Genomic DNA, 17,311 nt, shown 5'->3' on the forward strand with positions numbered 1-17,311 from the left:
TGGTCCTCAATCATCTCCAGATGAAAGTAGCCCCGATAACCATTTTCCAACGGCGCCCACCGCCTGGAACGCATCGAACTGCCTTCCCCGGTTTAGCTCTCCCCACATCTAAGCATCAACACTGCTCTCCCTTTTCCTTTTTGGCTCTTTTCTCCCTCAACCACCCCGAGTCTGTTTCCCGTTTGTTTCTACGATTTCCGCCCTAGCCGAACCTCTTGAAACGATTGGATCGATCCCTGCAGGGTTCCTTGGCGTTGTGCCGGCACTTCACAAACAACACTGATTGGTCCCGTTTGTAGAACCAGGTCGGTGCATATCCTGAAGCAAAATACATACCACGAGACGCTCGAACCCCGACTGACCATGCTTTCAAGAAAAAAGACCTCGCAACCAGCCGCTCAGCAGAGCCTACCAGAACCTGAATCGGAACCCGGACCGTAGCGAGATCCGATATTCCGCGTTTCCACCATGGGCATCGAAGTGGTTGACCTCACCGAGGCCGATATCCCCGGTGCCATCGAAGTCATTCAGCGAGCGTTCGCAGATGACCCATACTTCAAGTGGGTTTTCGATTCTTCCAAAGTAAGTGCCGACAACAAAGCAGAATCCCAACGAGCTAGACTAACAATCGCCCTCGCACGGTCTTTCGACCGATTGCACGGGCTCTGATCTAGTTCAACAAACAGAGAAACTATGACTCGCTCTCTGCGCGTTGCAATTGGGGTATCAACAATGCGCTATTCCAAGTCGCGAAAGAGGCTGGTGATAGTACTATTCTAGGTGTTTCTTGCTGGTTGGCGCCGCATCCAGCTACGCAGCCTGAGAGCTGGTATAGTTGGTTTCAGTCGTGGAGTTTGTCATTCAACCAGCTTATCAATAATGTGCGGTATTTTGGTCGTGGAGGGCTGAGGACGAATAGGTATTGGATTTGGAAGGAAAGGCAGGCTGAAGCGCAGGGTGCTATTTGGAATGATCCGCAAGGATATTATTTCTGCAATATTGTTGCTGTTAATCCTGAGGCGCAGGGGAATGGTGTGGGGAGGTTGTTGTTTGAGGCTGTTACGAAGAGGGCAGATAAGGAGGGGGTGAAGTGCTATTTGGAGAGTTCGAAGAGTGTTCCTAATGTGGCGATTTACGAGCGCATGGGCTTCGAAATGAGGAAAGAGATGGAGTGTCGGGATGGGGAGGATGCGTGCATGGTATGTTGGACCTGTTTTGGGGACTCGAGGTGGTTTGGGGATGTTGCTGACCTTTTTCTTTTCTAGTTGTACTGCATGGTACGGAATCCCAAGCTGAGTGAGAATTGATCCTTCCGGTTCATTCTGCCATCGTCAAATGGGCTGCGATAGCAGTGAGACCAGCGTGGTGAGTCCATGCACAACGAGACATGAACTAGCATAAGCCGATGATCAGCAACATATACAAACCTTGTTTCTTTCTTCATCTCACTTCAGGGGCCTTTGACGTTGCAATCGAGTTCCGAGGGTAATCTATCCCCAGCCCTGTTACAAACCTGACCCAACACTCAATGCACGTAGCCAGATCCACAAACGACATTAGCACAGCTGGTAGACTGGAATCAATGTAATCTCGCGCAGGCTGAGATAGCAAGGCTTGATCAAGGTGGGCCAGGCATGAGTTTGGAAGTCTGCTCGTTTGTAGAGAGTCGAGTACACGGCTGACATGTTTAAGAATGGAGTGCAACATTGTCCTCGAGCCATCCCAAGCTTGCAATGCCACAGCTGACTGGCTGCAAGCCAACGAGAGAGGCAGCAGTCTCAATACCCACATTTTTAGCTCCACCAGTCACAGCAATCATAATCTGCCGAAGTTCCAACGTTTGCCCCTCTGGGAATATCTACACCCCGGGGCTGGATTTCTGGATGGCGTTTCAGATACGGTTGCGCTGTACGCCGCACAGACTTCTCTCGGGTCCTGGCTTTGTTGCAAATGTGTTGTTTCACTGATCTCTGGGTTGATATCGGGTGGTATAGATATATAGGTGACTGATGGACTTCTGGAGCTGCTTCGGACGTTGAAAGACCCTGCAAACTAATTCAACGTGTGGTGATTGTATTTTGCTTACCGTCAGGACGCAACAAACCAATCTTTATCGAACTGTGAGCAGTCTCTCTCGAGATTTGAATATCTCTTCTGTCCTGCTTTACTAACCTCGCCCTTGAATCCAGGCTTGCATCGACCATCACAATGTTTCTTCTGAGAAAGTCATGGTTCCGCCGACCAAGACCTGATACGGAAAAATTGCCGTGTCCACCAATGATTGTTGTCGACAATGAAAAAGCACCCGATGACGAGGTACCTCAGTTGTGTGATATAAGCTTCACCACAACGACGCCATATGACCCGACAGAATTCATTGCCAACCAGCCTGCTGTCTTGAACCCCGCTGCCAATCGCACATTAATTCACACAATCCAATCCGACATTTTTTCAAATACCAGCCCATCAGATGGGGAAGAAGAAACCTTCTACCACCTCGGTACCCTGATAACAGCTTCTTGCATGCCCTCAACCAGACGCAAGTCAAGGATGTCGACATCTACTATTATATCTGAAGGTGGACGACGTGAAAGCCAGAAATCTGATGTGAAGCGTGAGTCTTCAATTATCAATTTGAATATTGGAGATCTGCCAGCTTTGCCATTACCAAGATCGGAAAAGCGCAAAGGCAGACCCGGCCCGCGATACAGTCCTCTTCCTCCGCCTTTCGTTCCAAAATCACTCATCATGAGGCCCGAGGTTCGCTTCTAGAGGCAATAAGGAATGGCTGGGGCTTTGGTGGACACCCGGGCCGAACGTATGACTTGCAGTCGTGTTCATGTTGGCCTTTTGTTTCCTGATATCCTGCGTGGTGGGAAGTTCATCTATTTTGTTTTTTTAATAGGTCACTTCGTGCCATCTACCTTACGACCTTTTCATTTATTGTACAACGCTGTGTGTCTTGGTTGCTTCTCAAGCGGATCAGTAGGCGCAAATCCAGTGATCCTTTCTTAAAATGATATTCACGTTTTGACCGCGTGAGTGTACCTCGGTTTGTCTCCACTGATCCACAATACACTCTCATGATCAATGTGAAACCAGCGTATATTCTAGACCTGCAGCAGTTCTGACACGCTGGACAAACGTAAAGTTTGGAACTATGCACTAATCAACTCAGCTCTGCCAATTGGTGTACTTGGAGTACAAGCTGCCCGACCCCACAGCAGCCTGCTTAATCTCAAAAGTACATGCAGAAGACGTCATCACATCGACTCGGGTCTTCCCGAGGTCCCGCGGCAATCAAACTTGTTCGTGCACGAAGACCAATATAACTTTACTGATACAAACAGAGTTTGAGCCCCTGCATCCAAACAACCCCACTATGGCACGAAGCGAGGCGGCAAAAGGTGAGCAGATCGTCTAATAGGTCGGAATTTCTTCCGCTGCTCTCGCTTCCAGGTGAGAGACTTCCCGGTCTCTTGGCTTGGACCACTCTATTATCGGAAGGGGGTAGCATGATCCTTGATCGGTACTTGAGTACGGAGTACTAAGTAGTGCTTAGATTAATTAACCAATTTCTTGGCTGCCAAGTGTACATCGAATGGGAATCGTTCCTGAAATAGCCACTTCACTCTTCAAACCTTACGTTGGAGTTGGGCTCTAGTACAATATGCTTGGACCGAAAATAGGCTGTGATTGCAGTCCATTGCAGCCGGGTACAGCATGATGTAGACCCGAAGTCCAATTGCGGGGAACGAGCCAACTTCCGAATCGTAGTCTGTTAGTCCCTGATATCGATCGGTTCGGATGATGGTATACATGATCTACAACATGTTTCACCACATGTGGCCGGCTCTGTTGTAGATCTCCGTTCTTGATCAGACAACAATCGTCGGCAACCCTGAAACGAGACGTTTGAACTGGGATCCACATATACCGGGATATGCTCTCATTGCCGATGAGCGCTATGCTTCATATTACGTATGTACCGCGTCCCTCTTTGGAAGGTGGGTAACGGCTGTGGCTTCGGTACTCCACACGAAAACTCGATTGCTGAAGAAACTGTGGTCAATTCCCAGGTGTCAACCCCGGTTATGAGGGATATTCTGTGCCGGTGGAGGAGGTAATTTGATCTTGCGGTAATCTTAATCAAAACAGAGTGATGGGCTGAACCTTTGGATAGAAAAGTGGAAGACGTGGAGAAAATGTCGTCCACGTGGTTGATGGGCCCTAAGTGGAGTTTTGAGGGGTGGATTTTCGGATGTAAGGCGAGCTAGATCAGATTGATCGCTATCATCACCGCCCGGTAGTCTTTCGAAAAAAAGCCTCAATAGTCGCTTCGATGTTGATGTTGTTATGGTGTGGCCTGGCGTTCCCAACAATAACGAAGCCACACAAACTAAATTGAAGACTAGGTTGCATGAAGCATAAGTACCGAATACCCCCACAAGCCGATAATTAGATTAAATTTCGTTAAAAAGGGTCAATAGGACACATCGCGATAACATATGACTGAATTCACGATTATATTAACGAATCGTACGGTTTATAACCTTAGGAGATTGGGAGTCTGGACCTCCAATGCACTGAACAGCGGAGAACAAATGAAGCGCGTCCAGGGTACGCCCTTTGCAATAGTACCCTGTGATATATATGTTCAAAATTCAAGGAGTGGACGGGGTTTCTCGAAACTACCGACCGAAATGAACAACTTATTTTTCCGAATGACGAGGCCCCTGTCCGTTGTTCAGCCTTGGAAACCATAACAAGCAGGCAACATGACAACGACAAGGAGGTACCCGTAGTGATTGGGTTGGAATTGTTGTAAACATGTGAAAGGACCAGGCCATTCTAGTAGCTCAACTAGAAAGCTCAACGTTGTCCTTCCAAGGGTTTTGGACGGTGGTCTACGCAGGGGCCCTGTCCATTTTAATTTGATGTGATGCTCCCGGTGGACGGGCGCGATGTGTCAGAATATTCATAGAAAAATCCAACCCCGGGGGAAATACTTGGTCAAAAGCAAATGAGACCCAAGTGGGCTCAGAAGCCCCAGTTTGGCCTTGAGAGATCATCGTCCGTGCAACCTGCCCAATTCGGCGGCGAGCATAGATTTTATAGTCTTCAGGGACGGCACATTAAGAATTATCCTGGCCAAGGGTACTCCGTACTCTTTGATCCCAGTGCGCGATATCCATACGATGGCCTGTTATTCGTTGTAATAGTTTCCAACAAGCGCCCGACACGGCACACAAGCTCACCCAAGATCAACTATTACGTTGTCATCCCTGATAGTTGACGAATGCCAAGTGCGTACAGAATTGTACTAAGACAACATTAACGCAATGACCTTGGCCTTGACCCTTGAATCGATGCAGCTCATGCTGGAAAATGGAGATTGGGCGCAGCTTTAGCGCGGGAGCAGCAAAAAGAAAAAAAGTTAGATAGCCGGTTTAGTTCCGATAAATCTTCGAATTGGCGTATCATGAGGGAGATAGAAGTGGACACAAATAAGACGGGTGAAAAGCCTCTCTATTCCAGAATTTGGTTTCTCTTGGTTGGTTCTTCCCAATGGAGCTAGCAATTGACCAGGATTGTGAGTACCAACAAGTGCGATGGACATAGGACATAGTTTCGGTTGGCCCAACCACTCCCTGTCTCGGAGCTCTATCTATCAGCCGTTGCTCCACCACGGGCTTGTCGGGTACCAAAGCCCTAAACGGCGTGCCTCTCCAATGGATTCCTGTGGCATGCTTGGTCTTTTTGGGGCCCCAGCACAGCATTGCATCATCACTTCCCCCCTCCAATACTTGTAGATCCGAGCCCTGTCGCCGGGCCGTGGACTGACCGGTACCTTGTAAATTTACCCTGTCCAGTCACAAAAAGCCTGGATATGTGACCCCAAGCCCAAGGCAAATCAAGGACAATAGGCGGATAATTAACATTTTCCAACACTTGTCGGTCAAACAGTGGGGATTGCGGGGACGCAAGGGAGGAGGAGTCCTGATGTCGACACTGCAAGCACGGATGAATGACCTCGGGAGGAAGTAGACTTGTACGGAGTAAGAAGAGACACGAGCCAAACCGAGAGTGTATATATTTTCTGCAGGGGGCGCGCACGGTGATAAACTTTGGAAGCTCTACTCGCTCGATCGGTGACCCCGGAGCGCTCGGGAGGTCGGAGATTTCGGGCTGTCTAGGCCTTGGCTTTTTGATGGGGAAAACAATATTCTCGTAGAGACATAGCGAACTAAGTTGTAGCCACACCAGAAACATGCCATGGACACCTACGAGGTAATGTAATTACATGTACGGACTTGATGGGGGAGAACACTTGGCTGTAGTCAACAAAACAGCCTGCCCAAGGACAACAATGGTGCCGGCAGTGGCTCTCCCGACAGACAACCTTGAAAGTGTATGTAGCCTTAAATGCAGTGGTCAATGCTATCATGGCTAAGTATCTTCCATGTACTCCGTACTGCCCAGCTGGGCTCCAATGTTGTAATGGTTTCTGTGCGTCGGTGCAAGACCCCCTTTCCCAACCCTCCCCATGGCGGGATTTGATTGAGGGCCGAACAACCACGTTGCTCATGCAACCCCTGAAGACCTAGATCGTACGGATGAATCGCGCAACCGTAAAAATTAGGGTCCGAACGTCTTTTCAGAGCCATTCAGGGAGACGAAGAAAAGATATCCGTTCCGTGCGCATGAACAATCCAGAACAAACATGTGATTTGGTGTCGACCAAAAATAACAATCCCAAAAATTTAAATCAACAGATGGTAAATTTCCATATCTTCAAAGCCATTCATATAATTGTACAGGGAATCCATAATCACCAAGTCAACGAAACTCTGAACCATAACCTCCGAGCCCGAGTATGGCTCAACCGTGTACTCCAAAAGGTACCCCAAACGCCGAGACAAAAGCAGCACAAAGTTGACGCTAGAATGAAGAAAGAAGCAACAAGGAAAACCCAAAGCGAATAGACGCAAAGCCAAATATATCCCAAACCCCCCAAAATTTAAATACTCCGGAGGATCGGAAAATGTAGTTGACCGCGCAAAGTTTAATTCGGTGTCCCCACAGCGAAAAAGAAACGAAATTTTTCTGAAGTGTCGATCGTGGTCACGTAAATGATTTGGAATCTCGAGAGAGCCGCGTTGGTCGGCTGTACCCGAATAGTTCGATGATGGAGTCGAGTCTCCGTCGAGACCCGCCAAGTACCACGGTCAGAGGAACGCGGGATGGGAACTTTAGGGAGAAAAAAACAGCCCTTATCGATCCCGGTTTCATGTTCCTTCTCGTGCCGAGTACCTTGGAGGTCCAAGTCCTGAGAGTAATGGCTCAGCGCCCCGACGAACAGAGTAAACATTTGCCCACCAGCACAATGAATCGATCGTGTGGGCTGTCCTTGCATGTGCTGTTGTCTTTGGAGCCCTCCATCTCGGTTCGCAGGAAGTGTGCTGAAGGGCTGTTGCAGGCGGAGTATATGTAAAAGTTCTTGTAGTAGTTGCACATTTCGATCCCATCGGGATGGGGATTGAAATGATGGCCAGTCGCAGTAATGTGAGGGAAGTATAACCTTGAAATCTCAATGGAAGTGTATAACAAATCAGAATTTGACGGTATATGGAGATTCATGTGGATATAGAGGAGCTCGAAGGATTTAAAAAGATTTGAAAGATCTGGCAGATTGCAGGTAGGAGAGTCGACAGCAACATATGAGTAGAGTGGATGCGATGACGCCCGAGAGGGCATGTGGAAACAGTTTAAAACAGAGTAGAGAAGGATAAAACGAGCGTGAAGATCATAAGGCGAATGGTAAATTCGAAATAATCCTTAAATAATTAAATAAAAATAAAAATTCAGACGAAGAAATTTACTTTCATAAATTCTTAAGCTGCTCGAAAGGTATACAGTACTGCACGGCTTTTCCCCCCACTAGCATCCCTAAGAGAAAAATCCTTGTCAAGAAAGCGGGTCCTGCATGAGGTGTGGCTTTGATCTGTATGACCGTTGAGGTCTACTATTTAACAAACTTTTTATTCGATTTTATTATTCATTGCCGTCTTTCCGCATTTGACCCTCTCCGGGGAGCCTTGCCCGAGAAATGACGAGGCATCGTCAAACACCGGGTACATGGGAGATCGACACGGTTCCTCGCAGCCGTTGATGCTTCTTCAAATCACACGTGGCGCTAGTCGGGATCTTCATGCATGAGACCACTACTGTTCGGCAGTCTACAAAGTCCCGTCTGAGTGAGAACTTACCAGAGACCCCTAATTAGGTAGGCAGCTGCGTGGTTCGGCTGTTAGATCAGGCGAACACGGAGATTGAACAGCAGCCGACGATCACTGCAACTTTGTACAGGTACGGAGTACATACAGTTGGGCCACGGCTGACAATCGGAGTTAGCGACGCGTTGGGCAATTTGAGCGGGATCTGGGCTCCAATCAAGTTGAGTTTCTTGATTTATTTATGAGCTGATTAATCGGACAAAAGATAGGAGCTCCACGTCTCAGCCTCTGTACCACATTGCATCCGGTTTCGATGAGCTGAAAAGTCAAGCCGAGTCCCAGAAATAAGTACTGCATTGACATACTATTTGATGTGCTAACTCTACATGGTGTAAACAAACCAACGTCCTGGGAATTAGATCATAAGTCGAACGTTAGAGAAAAATGCTTGGCGAATGTAGATTATGAACTATTTTAGGAAAAAGATTGGCATCTCGGGGTTGTTCAAGGTAGCAAAGCCGCAGGAGTCGGAAATAAGTCTGCCGATCCGTGTCATTCGAGTGCAGGTGACACCGTTATTGTATACAGGCGTGTGACATCCCCTCATGTACTCCGTACATTATAGAGGCAGATCAAACGATCAGGGGCGAAAATTGAGACAAGGTTTGAGCTTCGGGTTACTCCAGGATCGAATTCTCCAGAAGCCCCCACAGGTGAAACCCAACAGTGGACACCTTGTGTTTTGATCGCTTCCGAAGGAGTTCGGAAGCCGATCATTGGATAAAACACTCGGTATTGCTTTTTAACCTCGCCAGGCTTGATGTGTAACTAGTGTGGTCTTCGTTCTGTGACGAAATGGGCCCTGCTGCCTGTAGCAGTTTCAATTAAAATGAAATTGCCCTGCAGAACGTGTGTTTGTACTTGACTCGATAACATTCTACCCCGTACCTTGGAAAAAATACAGCGACATGAACAACAGGTCGGAAAGGGGTGATAGCATTGTAGAGAAGCCTAAAGAAGAGTTTGATCTCCTTGACTGGGCAGCTGGCCTGGCGAGAAAATGACCAAAATAGATATACGTGGAGTTCCGGCTAAGTTGGATGTAGTAAAAGTACCAGAGGCCCTGGCGTGCAAATCCCGAGTGAAGCAAGCGATGGTGCGACAATGCCCCGGTCCTAGGTAGTGTGGGGACAGGCCAATCCACATGCAAGGCAAGTCTAAATCCATGCAATGACACAGAAAGAGGCTTAAGTGCCATTTGGAACGTACGAAAATTCTGTATGCTGGGTTGAGATGACAGAGTACTTTAGCAAACAAAAATGAAAGCGTAACATTTGTGCCCAACGATTTTGCATTGGTATCTGAACCCTACCAAAGTGTATCGGGTTCAAGGCCACGGAGTACAGCCCAATGATATTACCGAACGCGACACTATATGGAAACGGCGTGCTAGCCTCATCGAATCGCAAGTCGATCGGGTTGTGGGGGCAGTGGAAAAAAAAAAAGTAGGAGACTCAATATCTCGTCAAGAGCTCCGCAACTTCAACGGTACCGACATGATATGCAGAGACTAGTACACCGTAGTGTGCCTTGACCTCTAGCCTCTCGATAACAAATGGTATGGCACTATTGAACGGCACAACTATTCGATAGTTCGGCTTGGGCCGAGCTCGGACCCGAGTCACATGACGGAGCTATCTCCTTTGGGCACTAGCGTTCCCGACTGATGTCCGAGATGACTAACCACATGCAAACCGGCTGCTTGGGCCGGGGAAGACCCCCGACCTTGTGAAAGCCTAGCAACGACACTAAGCCAAATCAGGTAACGGAAAAACAGTCCACCCTTTTTTCATTGTCCCGTGATCTCCAGAGCGAATTCTGAGACACAACCCCCTCGCATACAAGACTCTCACAAGGGTGATCCCAAACTCCAACACTCGCTTCAAGGGGCTCACTCAAGACAAGCAGCATAGCCGAGGTGCAGAAAGAACCACGCCGCCGTTAGGGAGAAACACCGTCATTTCCTGTGTCCCACTCCGTCGTTGTGGAGACCAGCCGTCCACTCTCGACCTTTGCGACTGACCCCACCACAACTGACAACCCATCTCTTTGTTATCGCCTTACTCAACACCAAGTGACCACGCATCATGGGATTCGGTCAGTTTGATACGATATGCGAGAAAGCGCTGGTGCCACTATGCTCTCTAGTAGGCCCGTCGTCGACGATCTCTGGATCGACGGGCCTCATATCCAATTGTTATGCGAGGAATATCGAGGTCGCCAATACCATCATTTTTGAGGGTGCTGCGTCTTTCATGCATATCTTAGCGCTTAGCATGACTGTCATCATGATCTTGCACGTCCGGTCCAAATTCACCGCAGTCGGTGCGTCGCCTCGTTGCATCTGACTTAACTTCCAACTGACTAAATCTTTTCACTTCCAGGTCGCAAAGAGATCATTACATTCTTCTACATCTACCTAGCTTTGACCATCTTTTCACTCATCATCGATGCAGGTGTAGTCCCTCCAGGAACGGGTCCATTCCCGTACTTCGTGGCCGTTCAAAATGGTCTAGTCTCAGCGCTATGCACCTGTCTTCTGGTCAATGGATTCGTCGGCTTTCAACTTTACGAAGACGGCACTGCGCTCTCAGTGTGGCTGATTCGAGTCCCATCCGCAAGCATGTTCGCACTGTCGTTCATCATATCGCTCGCAACTTTCAAGTCATGGGGCTCAATGGGTCCTCAAAACACCACGGGCTTGTTCGTTGTACTTTACCTATTCAACGCAATCAGCATTGCAGTGTATCTGGTCATGCAGTTAATTCTTGTTACCAACACCCTCGATGACCGCTGGCCGCTGGGGCATATCTCATTTGGTGCGCTGGTTTTCATCATTGGACAAGTCCTCCTGTACCAATTCAGCGATGTGATCTGCGTCAACGTCAAACATTACCTGGATGGTCTCTTTTTCGCTACTTTCTGCAATTTGCTGGCAGTCATGATGATCTACAAGGTATGTCAAGTTTCACGCATATGCTTGTTGTGGGTCTAACGGGTTTTAGTTCTGGGATTCAATCACCAAAGAGGATCTAGAATTCTCTGTTGGAGTCAAGCCAAACACTTGGGAGATTAAAGAGCAATTCCCCGAAGAGGAACGCCGTACCACGGTGTATACAGACGATAACTCCGAGTACGCAGGCGGCACGTACCACCATCGATCGTCGAACTACGGTCATCATAATTACTGAGCGTCCAATTTGCTTTTATTTTCGTTCCAGCATTGTACATGTAACCATTGACCTGATGACCTCTTATTCATGTTGTTTTATATTTTACTCCTACTGAGCATTACTTCGGACATAAAAATTACATAATCAACCCTGCAATCTTAACCTTGGAACCGTAGGCTTTAGCATCGGAGCACGGTTCATAAAGATCTTCCCCTATTTCTCCGCTCGTCCGATCCAGCGATGGAATGTCTGAGATGGGAAGTATTGTGCGTAGTTGATACGGCCCCATTTGCCTATAAAGTAATTGAACATTTGCAAGGCTCGGAAATTGCCCGTTCGCCAATTTTCGTCGATTTCGTGATATCGTGCTTCGTGTGTGCATATCGGAGTCTGGGGCTCTTATCCGAACGATGCGAAAAAAATCTTCTCGTTGTCTCAGGAGCCAATCAGGTCCGAACAAGACCCGGGTCGAGTCAGAGAACGCTAAAGTGATTGGGACCTCAACGAGTGGACATGTTCCATCTCTGATACGTTGCGTGTGCATCAAGGTCCCTCCAGGGTCCAGTCCGCCGGAAGCGGCGGGAATTGATTAAAGATGCAACAGACTAAAAGTTGTAATCTTGACTGCTTCCCTGTCAAATTTCTAGTCGAGGCAGGCGGACCGAGCAAATAGGCGGACCGAGTAAACCCCGAGCCCATCTAACTCGGGCCACGTCACGTCAGGTGAAAGATAGAATCGCCAGGGAAGATGATCGTCGATAGAGTGAGACATGTGGAAGGATCAGCACTGCCGCGTTTCTCAATGTAGGAAGAGCCCACTGAGGCGATCTCGGGCATGATGCTCAGAATGGCAGAAGGACGCGAAAACGACGACATCGCCGATTGCTAGACATTTGGACGACAAAGCGGCTGGCTAGAGCAGGGTTATTTGTGTGCAAAGAAATGATCAATTTCGCAGTAGCCGGGATTCTGCACTTGCCATTCGTGGGATTCCGACATGCGACGCACGCCAACTGAAGTCTAAGTAAGTGCTGTGCCGATCAGGGGAGGGGTCCCGTAGCATTCTCGTAGAATCTTCCACATAGGCCGACATCGAGATGAATAGGCTAAACAGTGGAGTGAGATGACAGTAAGATCGGTACTTGTGATCTCAATCAATGACCACAACGTCATCTCCATCCATGAATTCCCCGTTTGATTTGGTGGATGCATCCTGCGTGTTTGCTGGCTGGCTGTCTTCCTTGGCTGGCTCTGTGGATGACTCGTACCAGCCCTTGTCTACTGACCCGACGAGTGCCGCACAAGCCTCGCTGAGCAGCTCAAAAAACGCAGGGTTCTGTTTAGACAAGAACATGGTAGTATGTGCGTTGGTCTCGTCGGTAGCCTGGTCATTAACAGCTTTTGTCCACAAAAGTCCCGGGCTGTGGGATTCTTCACCCGCTTCCACCTCCTTTGGCAATGAACAGAACGTCCTGTTCTTTGCCCTTATGATCTTTTGACTGAAGGAGTTGTTGCTTGCTGATGAATTTTCCACTAGAGACGTGGCACCTTTCCCCAGACATGTGTAAAAGTTGACACACCCGATCCCACGCTCCCCCTTCACATTTGACAACCGCTCGAGCCGCTGATGAAGCTCCGTTGTGCGTGCGAGACAACCAACGAACTCCAAATGCGATGACACCCACCCGAAACCATCAGTCAGTTTCTGTCGCTGGGTATACATGGCTGCACCGCCAGCAGCAACAGCGCCGGCTGCACCGGCAAACATGGCGTATTTGCCCCATTTTTGCCAGGAGGGTGTTGCGGCAGCGTCAGGAGGAGAAGGCAAAGATTTTGAAGGCTCTTTCGAAGTGGAAGCGTTGGCTCCTCTATTCGATTCATCACCCTTGCCGCCATAACCGAACAATCCAGCAACCTCGGAGAATGTGTTGTAGGCAGTTGCTGCATTGCGATAGTGCCCTTCCGCGCCGTACGAAACAACACCAGGAGCTATACCAAGGAAGGGAGTGTCAAACGCAAGCACACCTTGAACATGGGGGAACATAAACGTGCCCGGCTCCACAACAGACTCGGTGCTCGGTGCTAGCCCAGCCTTGGTGTCCGAAGTTGGGTTTCGTGGGATGGGCTGCTCTGCTGCCAGTAGAAGTAAAGCTTCTGCTCCAACAATTCCCCCATGGAGTGGCCGATTAGAACGACATGGACTGAGGGATCAACAGTGGGTGATGCAGTGCGATTGGCAACCTCCAGGTCGATAACAGTATCTTGTAGCCTTTGTTGGCCGTGACAATTAGCAAAAGTGGGTTCGTGTGGATGGGACCGATTCGACCTCACCAGTCTCGAAGTTTTGCGACGCATTGCTTCAAGTCACCCTTGGTCTCATACTTGGGGTAGACAGCCGTGACAACATCCACCGCGGGCAATGCTTTGCTAGCTAACACGCGCAGATGCTCTGGGAAGTTGCCGAATGTGTCATTGCCGCCCTATGGTAAGCCCAGTCAGTTTAAGCTCCAAGCACTCGAGATTTCCCTGTATCGGGATTTGGGATGCTTTGCGGGGGACCGGCTTGCGTGCACATCGATCATACCTTGAAGCCGTGGATAAAGACGAGCAGAAGTGTCTTTCTCATGTTTGGATACGCAACAGGATATGCGCTATCAAAAGTCAATCATGGAGATTGGTTGTTTGAGCGAAGAGCGAGAGAAGGCCAAGAGACATAGTGATTCGGCAGAGTCCCGAGGTCTCTCAGGGCTGAATGTTGACTTACGTCATAGGATCACGTGACTCCATCAAGTCTGCCTATTTGGGAAGGTACCTCGGACGAGGTAGTTAGCGTCTTTCTCTCCATTCACAAGGCCTTTCCATGTGGAGAATCCATTTAGAAATTAGAAATTAGTTGATTGGGTATTTCTCAGTTGATATTTTTGAGGACTGATGGGATGACTGGCTATCTACTCGCAATTTCAACCTTGAAAGAAAATGGAGAGCCGGGCTTCGAAATACGGATGAGACTTTCAAATTATCCTGTGATTCATATACTACGACGCAGGTGAATACAATTGTCATAGATAGAATTACTACGTCTCAGCTTTGATTTGATATAATTATAGCTCTTCTTCTCTAGGACCTATGAATTTAGGACTATATTCTAAAGAAATGATGACATTCTGCAATAAATGGTCGGACGCAAAAATCTTGGCTGAGCTCCATTCACATAGATACAGATAGAGAAACAATTGACCAAACTTCAAACCAATGGAAGACATAAAGTTGGGGGCATAAAAGATATGAGCTCTCACCTCGGGGGGGGGAACGATCTTGTAGCATCAGAACCACATAGATCAGTGCTATCAGATCCAAAAGATGCGCACACATAGACACGACTCGAATTCATTCCAGGTGTCAGACTTTCCAACGAAGAGTACCATTTCCAGTGACTTCTCCTGTAGCCTCGCCTGTGAATATCACCGTCGCGTTTCCACTTACCCTTGCAGAGCCACCACCCTTGACATAGACATCGGCGTTTCCGCTGGCCCAGACTGTGCTATCGCTATAGACAATAGCATCGCCATTACCGGACACGACGACTTGTCCGCCGCCGTGGATTGTTGCACTCCCATTACCACTCACCTCCACATGGCCCCCGCAAACCACGGCAGAGTCGTTTCCGTGAATGTAAATTTTTTGCGGGGACTTCACCTTCTTGACATGCACCTCCTTCTCCTTCTTTTCACTTTTTGTCGAGACTTTGGACTTTTTCTTCTCTTTCTTCTTCTCCGATTCATGTTTCTTGGTGAGCTCTTGAGACACCTTGGAGGGTTTCTTCACCACAGCAGCAGATGGGTAGAGAAGCGACAACGTTTGCTTGTCGATGTCGGATAGCAAAATGTTCTCAGGGACATCCCTCACCCCGCTCTGCGTATCCCCTCTTGCGATAGCGTAGTGCATGATTGACTTTGGGTCGTAAGCCCTGTTCCACTTTGTATTGATGGCGCTATACGTATCATCGTCATAATTGCGCCGCACCATGTCCAGCTGCCAGCCACTCCTGTCCATGAGCCGGCCGTAGTTCCACTTTGCTTTGCACTGTGGGTGTTTATGCTCGTGGACCAGACCTAATGCGTGCCCGAATTCGTGGAGCACATCGGCTTGCACTTTGCACTGAACCGCATCCTGTGTCGACAACCTAGGTTGCATATTGAGCCATAGTGTGGGCTGACCTGGGAAGTTCTGAGCCTGGCATCCGACATAGGCTTTGGAATGGTCTGCAAATGTAACACGAATGTCGGAAGAGCTTATGTCCTGTGCTGATATGAACTTGAACCGAAGTCGCATGGGAATGGAATTGTAGTGTGTTTTGACCAAGGATTTGACCGTGTTCCGTTCGTATTCACCTCCGTTTAGGAAACACACATTGAGAACATGTTTGCTGGGTGGCCAAAGCCCGGCGGATGGCCCCCCGCCCATCCTTTTGGCTGCTTGTGAGCTACCAAGGAGTCCACAGCAGTTAGAAGCTCCTCCCAAATATATGAACTAGACAGAACGACTGGAACTTCAACCTCAGTAGGCGCAAACAAGCTGAATATATGTTGGGTGGCAGATAAGACAGGTCTGGGTCTGGAGACACACGGCTAGGAAGGAATCTTAAATACTCATCGCGTCAGCCTGCTGAGCTCATCGATAGCCGGTGGCTAGAATAGCTAAATTTGAAGTAGCCCCGATTGTCTACTAAAATAAAAAGGAAGGTTGGTAGCCAATTGGGTACCTAGGTAACAGTGGTAAGCAACGTTGGAACCCACCCTATATTCTGACTGTGTTGATCGTGGATGGGTCCGTGTAGAAGACTGCCAAGGCCTTTGCCTTCGTAGCTCACACACTAGTAGGTATCGGCTGCTCTTTACGGAGGACTATTGGAGACGTCAAGGTCGTATTTCAAAATCGTTTCCAAAGTTATCTTCTTGGGCGTTTTTCTCCCGTTCAGACCCCAGCCACCACTTGACACATGGCTGCAGCTTGTTGGAGCCAGCCTTGTCGGATACCCAGAATGCGGTGGATTTATGCGATGCACAAATGGGGCGTCTGCTCAGCCACGGACTCTAGGCTTTGGTATACGGAGTACGGTTAGCCAGGAACACGCTCTGAAATCAACTTAATACGGGGCGACCACTGGTATCCTGGTCTCCGCTCCCTGGGGGGGATGACACGACAGGCAGGCGCTTATTGGCTAGCTGAACATTCAGTCTGGGTGATATTTTTTGTTTACTTGACATCAAAAAAAACACAAGGTCCTTCAGTGCTGGGTTTCGTGTATGCTGAAGCTGATCCTAGTTCCTCAGTTGAACCTTTTACTACTACCTATCTTTTTTGCCTATGTTGGGGACATGAGTACATCTCAGAGCGTGGCGCAGTAGTTTCTACGTTCCCGACGAGAAGAAGCTATCCATTTTGAATTAACACTCAACTAATTTAGCTCGGGTCCGTAAGGCAGACGGGTCGGGCCGAGGGTAAAGTAGTACCTAACTTACTATGTCTGTTGCGCGCCCACGCTTCTCACCCAAGTCACGACTCACGCGATACCCCCGGTTAGGAGTTGTCATCAAATGTGAGTTTGAATATCGAGCAAGGCTGATTTTTAGGCGCTGGCTTCTCAGTGCACTGCCTCAGTCAGCCTTGTTGATTGCAGTAGGATGTGAAGCCAGTCTAAGCCACTGTCTCCATCTCTGTTGCTTACGTTGATGCGGGGCTGTAAGTGAGGCTCTGCGGCGGAAGAGACGAACAACCTGGAAACTTTTGGAGAAAGAACATAAAGGAGACGGAGTGTCTTCTTGAGCGATTCCACGGTTA

The 17,311-nt window shown here is 48.6% G+C and overlaps 5 protein-coding genes across 5 annotated transcripts; 3 read left to right on the forward strand and 2 right to left on the reverse strand.

Annotated features, from left to right (window-relative positions):
* Positions 1-468: 468 nt before the first annotated feature.
* On the forward strand, positions 469-1,307 carry N7506_006058 (uncharacterized protein; the record flags this gene model as incomplete). The annotated part of the gene is made up of 3 exons (XM_056955351.1): positions 469-582; positions 675-1,199; positions 1,266-1,307. 3 exons carry the CDS (start codon positions 469-471, stop codon positions 1,305-1,307), a joined length of 681 nt encoding a protein of 226 aa, XP_056809685.1.
* Positions 1,308-2,208: 901 nt separating this feature from the next.
* On the forward strand, positions 2,209-2,772 carry N7506_006059 (uncharacterized protein; the record flags this gene model as incomplete). Its single annotated transcript, XM_056955352.1, has 1 exon — positions 2,209-2,772. The coding sequence occupies one exon, from the start codon at positions 2,209-2,211 to the stop codon at positions 2,770-2,772; it is 564 nt and encodes a 187-aa protein (XP_056809686.1).
* A 7,612-nt stretch (positions 2,773-10,384) lies between these two features.
* Positions 10,385-11,488, forward strand: N7506_006060 (chitin synthase export chaperone; the record flags this gene model as incomplete). The annotated part of the gene is made up of 3 exons (XM_056955353.1): positions 10,385-10,622; positions 10,682-11,253; positions 11,303-11,488. The coding sequence occupies 3 exons, from the start codon at positions 10,385-10,387 to the stop codon at positions 11,486-11,488; spliced, it is 996 nt and encodes a 331-aa protein (XP_056809687.1).
* A 1,132-nt stretch (positions 11,489-12,620) lies between these two features.
* On the reverse strand, positions 12,621-14,096 carry N7506_006061 (uncharacterized protein; the record flags this gene model as incomplete). Its single annotated transcript, XM_056955354.1, has 3 exons — positions 12,621-13,671; positions 13,802-13,950; positions 14,055-14,096. 3 exons carry the CDS (start codon positions 14,094-14,096, stop codon positions 12,621-12,623), a joined length of 1,242 nt encoding a protein of 413 aa, XP_056809688.1.
* A 773-nt stretch (positions 14,097-14,869) lies between these two features.
* N7506_006062 (uncharacterized protein) lies at positions 14,870-15,934 on the reverse strand (the record flags this gene model as incomplete). Its single annotated transcript, XM_056955355.1, has 1 exon — positions 14,870-15,934. The coding sequence occupies one exon, from the start codon at positions 15,932-15,934 to the stop codon at positions 14,870-14,872; it is 1,065 nt and encodes a 354-aa protein (XP_056809689.1).
* Between the last annotated feature and the right edge of the window lie 1,377 nt (positions 15,935-17,311).

Source organism: Penicillium brevicompactum (assembly GCF_028827555.1).
Source record: "Penicillium brevicompactum strain IBT 35665 chromosome Unknown utg000005l_segment0_segment0, whole genome shotgun sequence".
NCBI classification, from domain to species: domain Eukaryota; kingdom Fungi; phylum Ascomycota; class Eurotiomycetes; order Eurotiales; family Aspergillaceae; genus Penicillium; species Penicillium brevicompactum.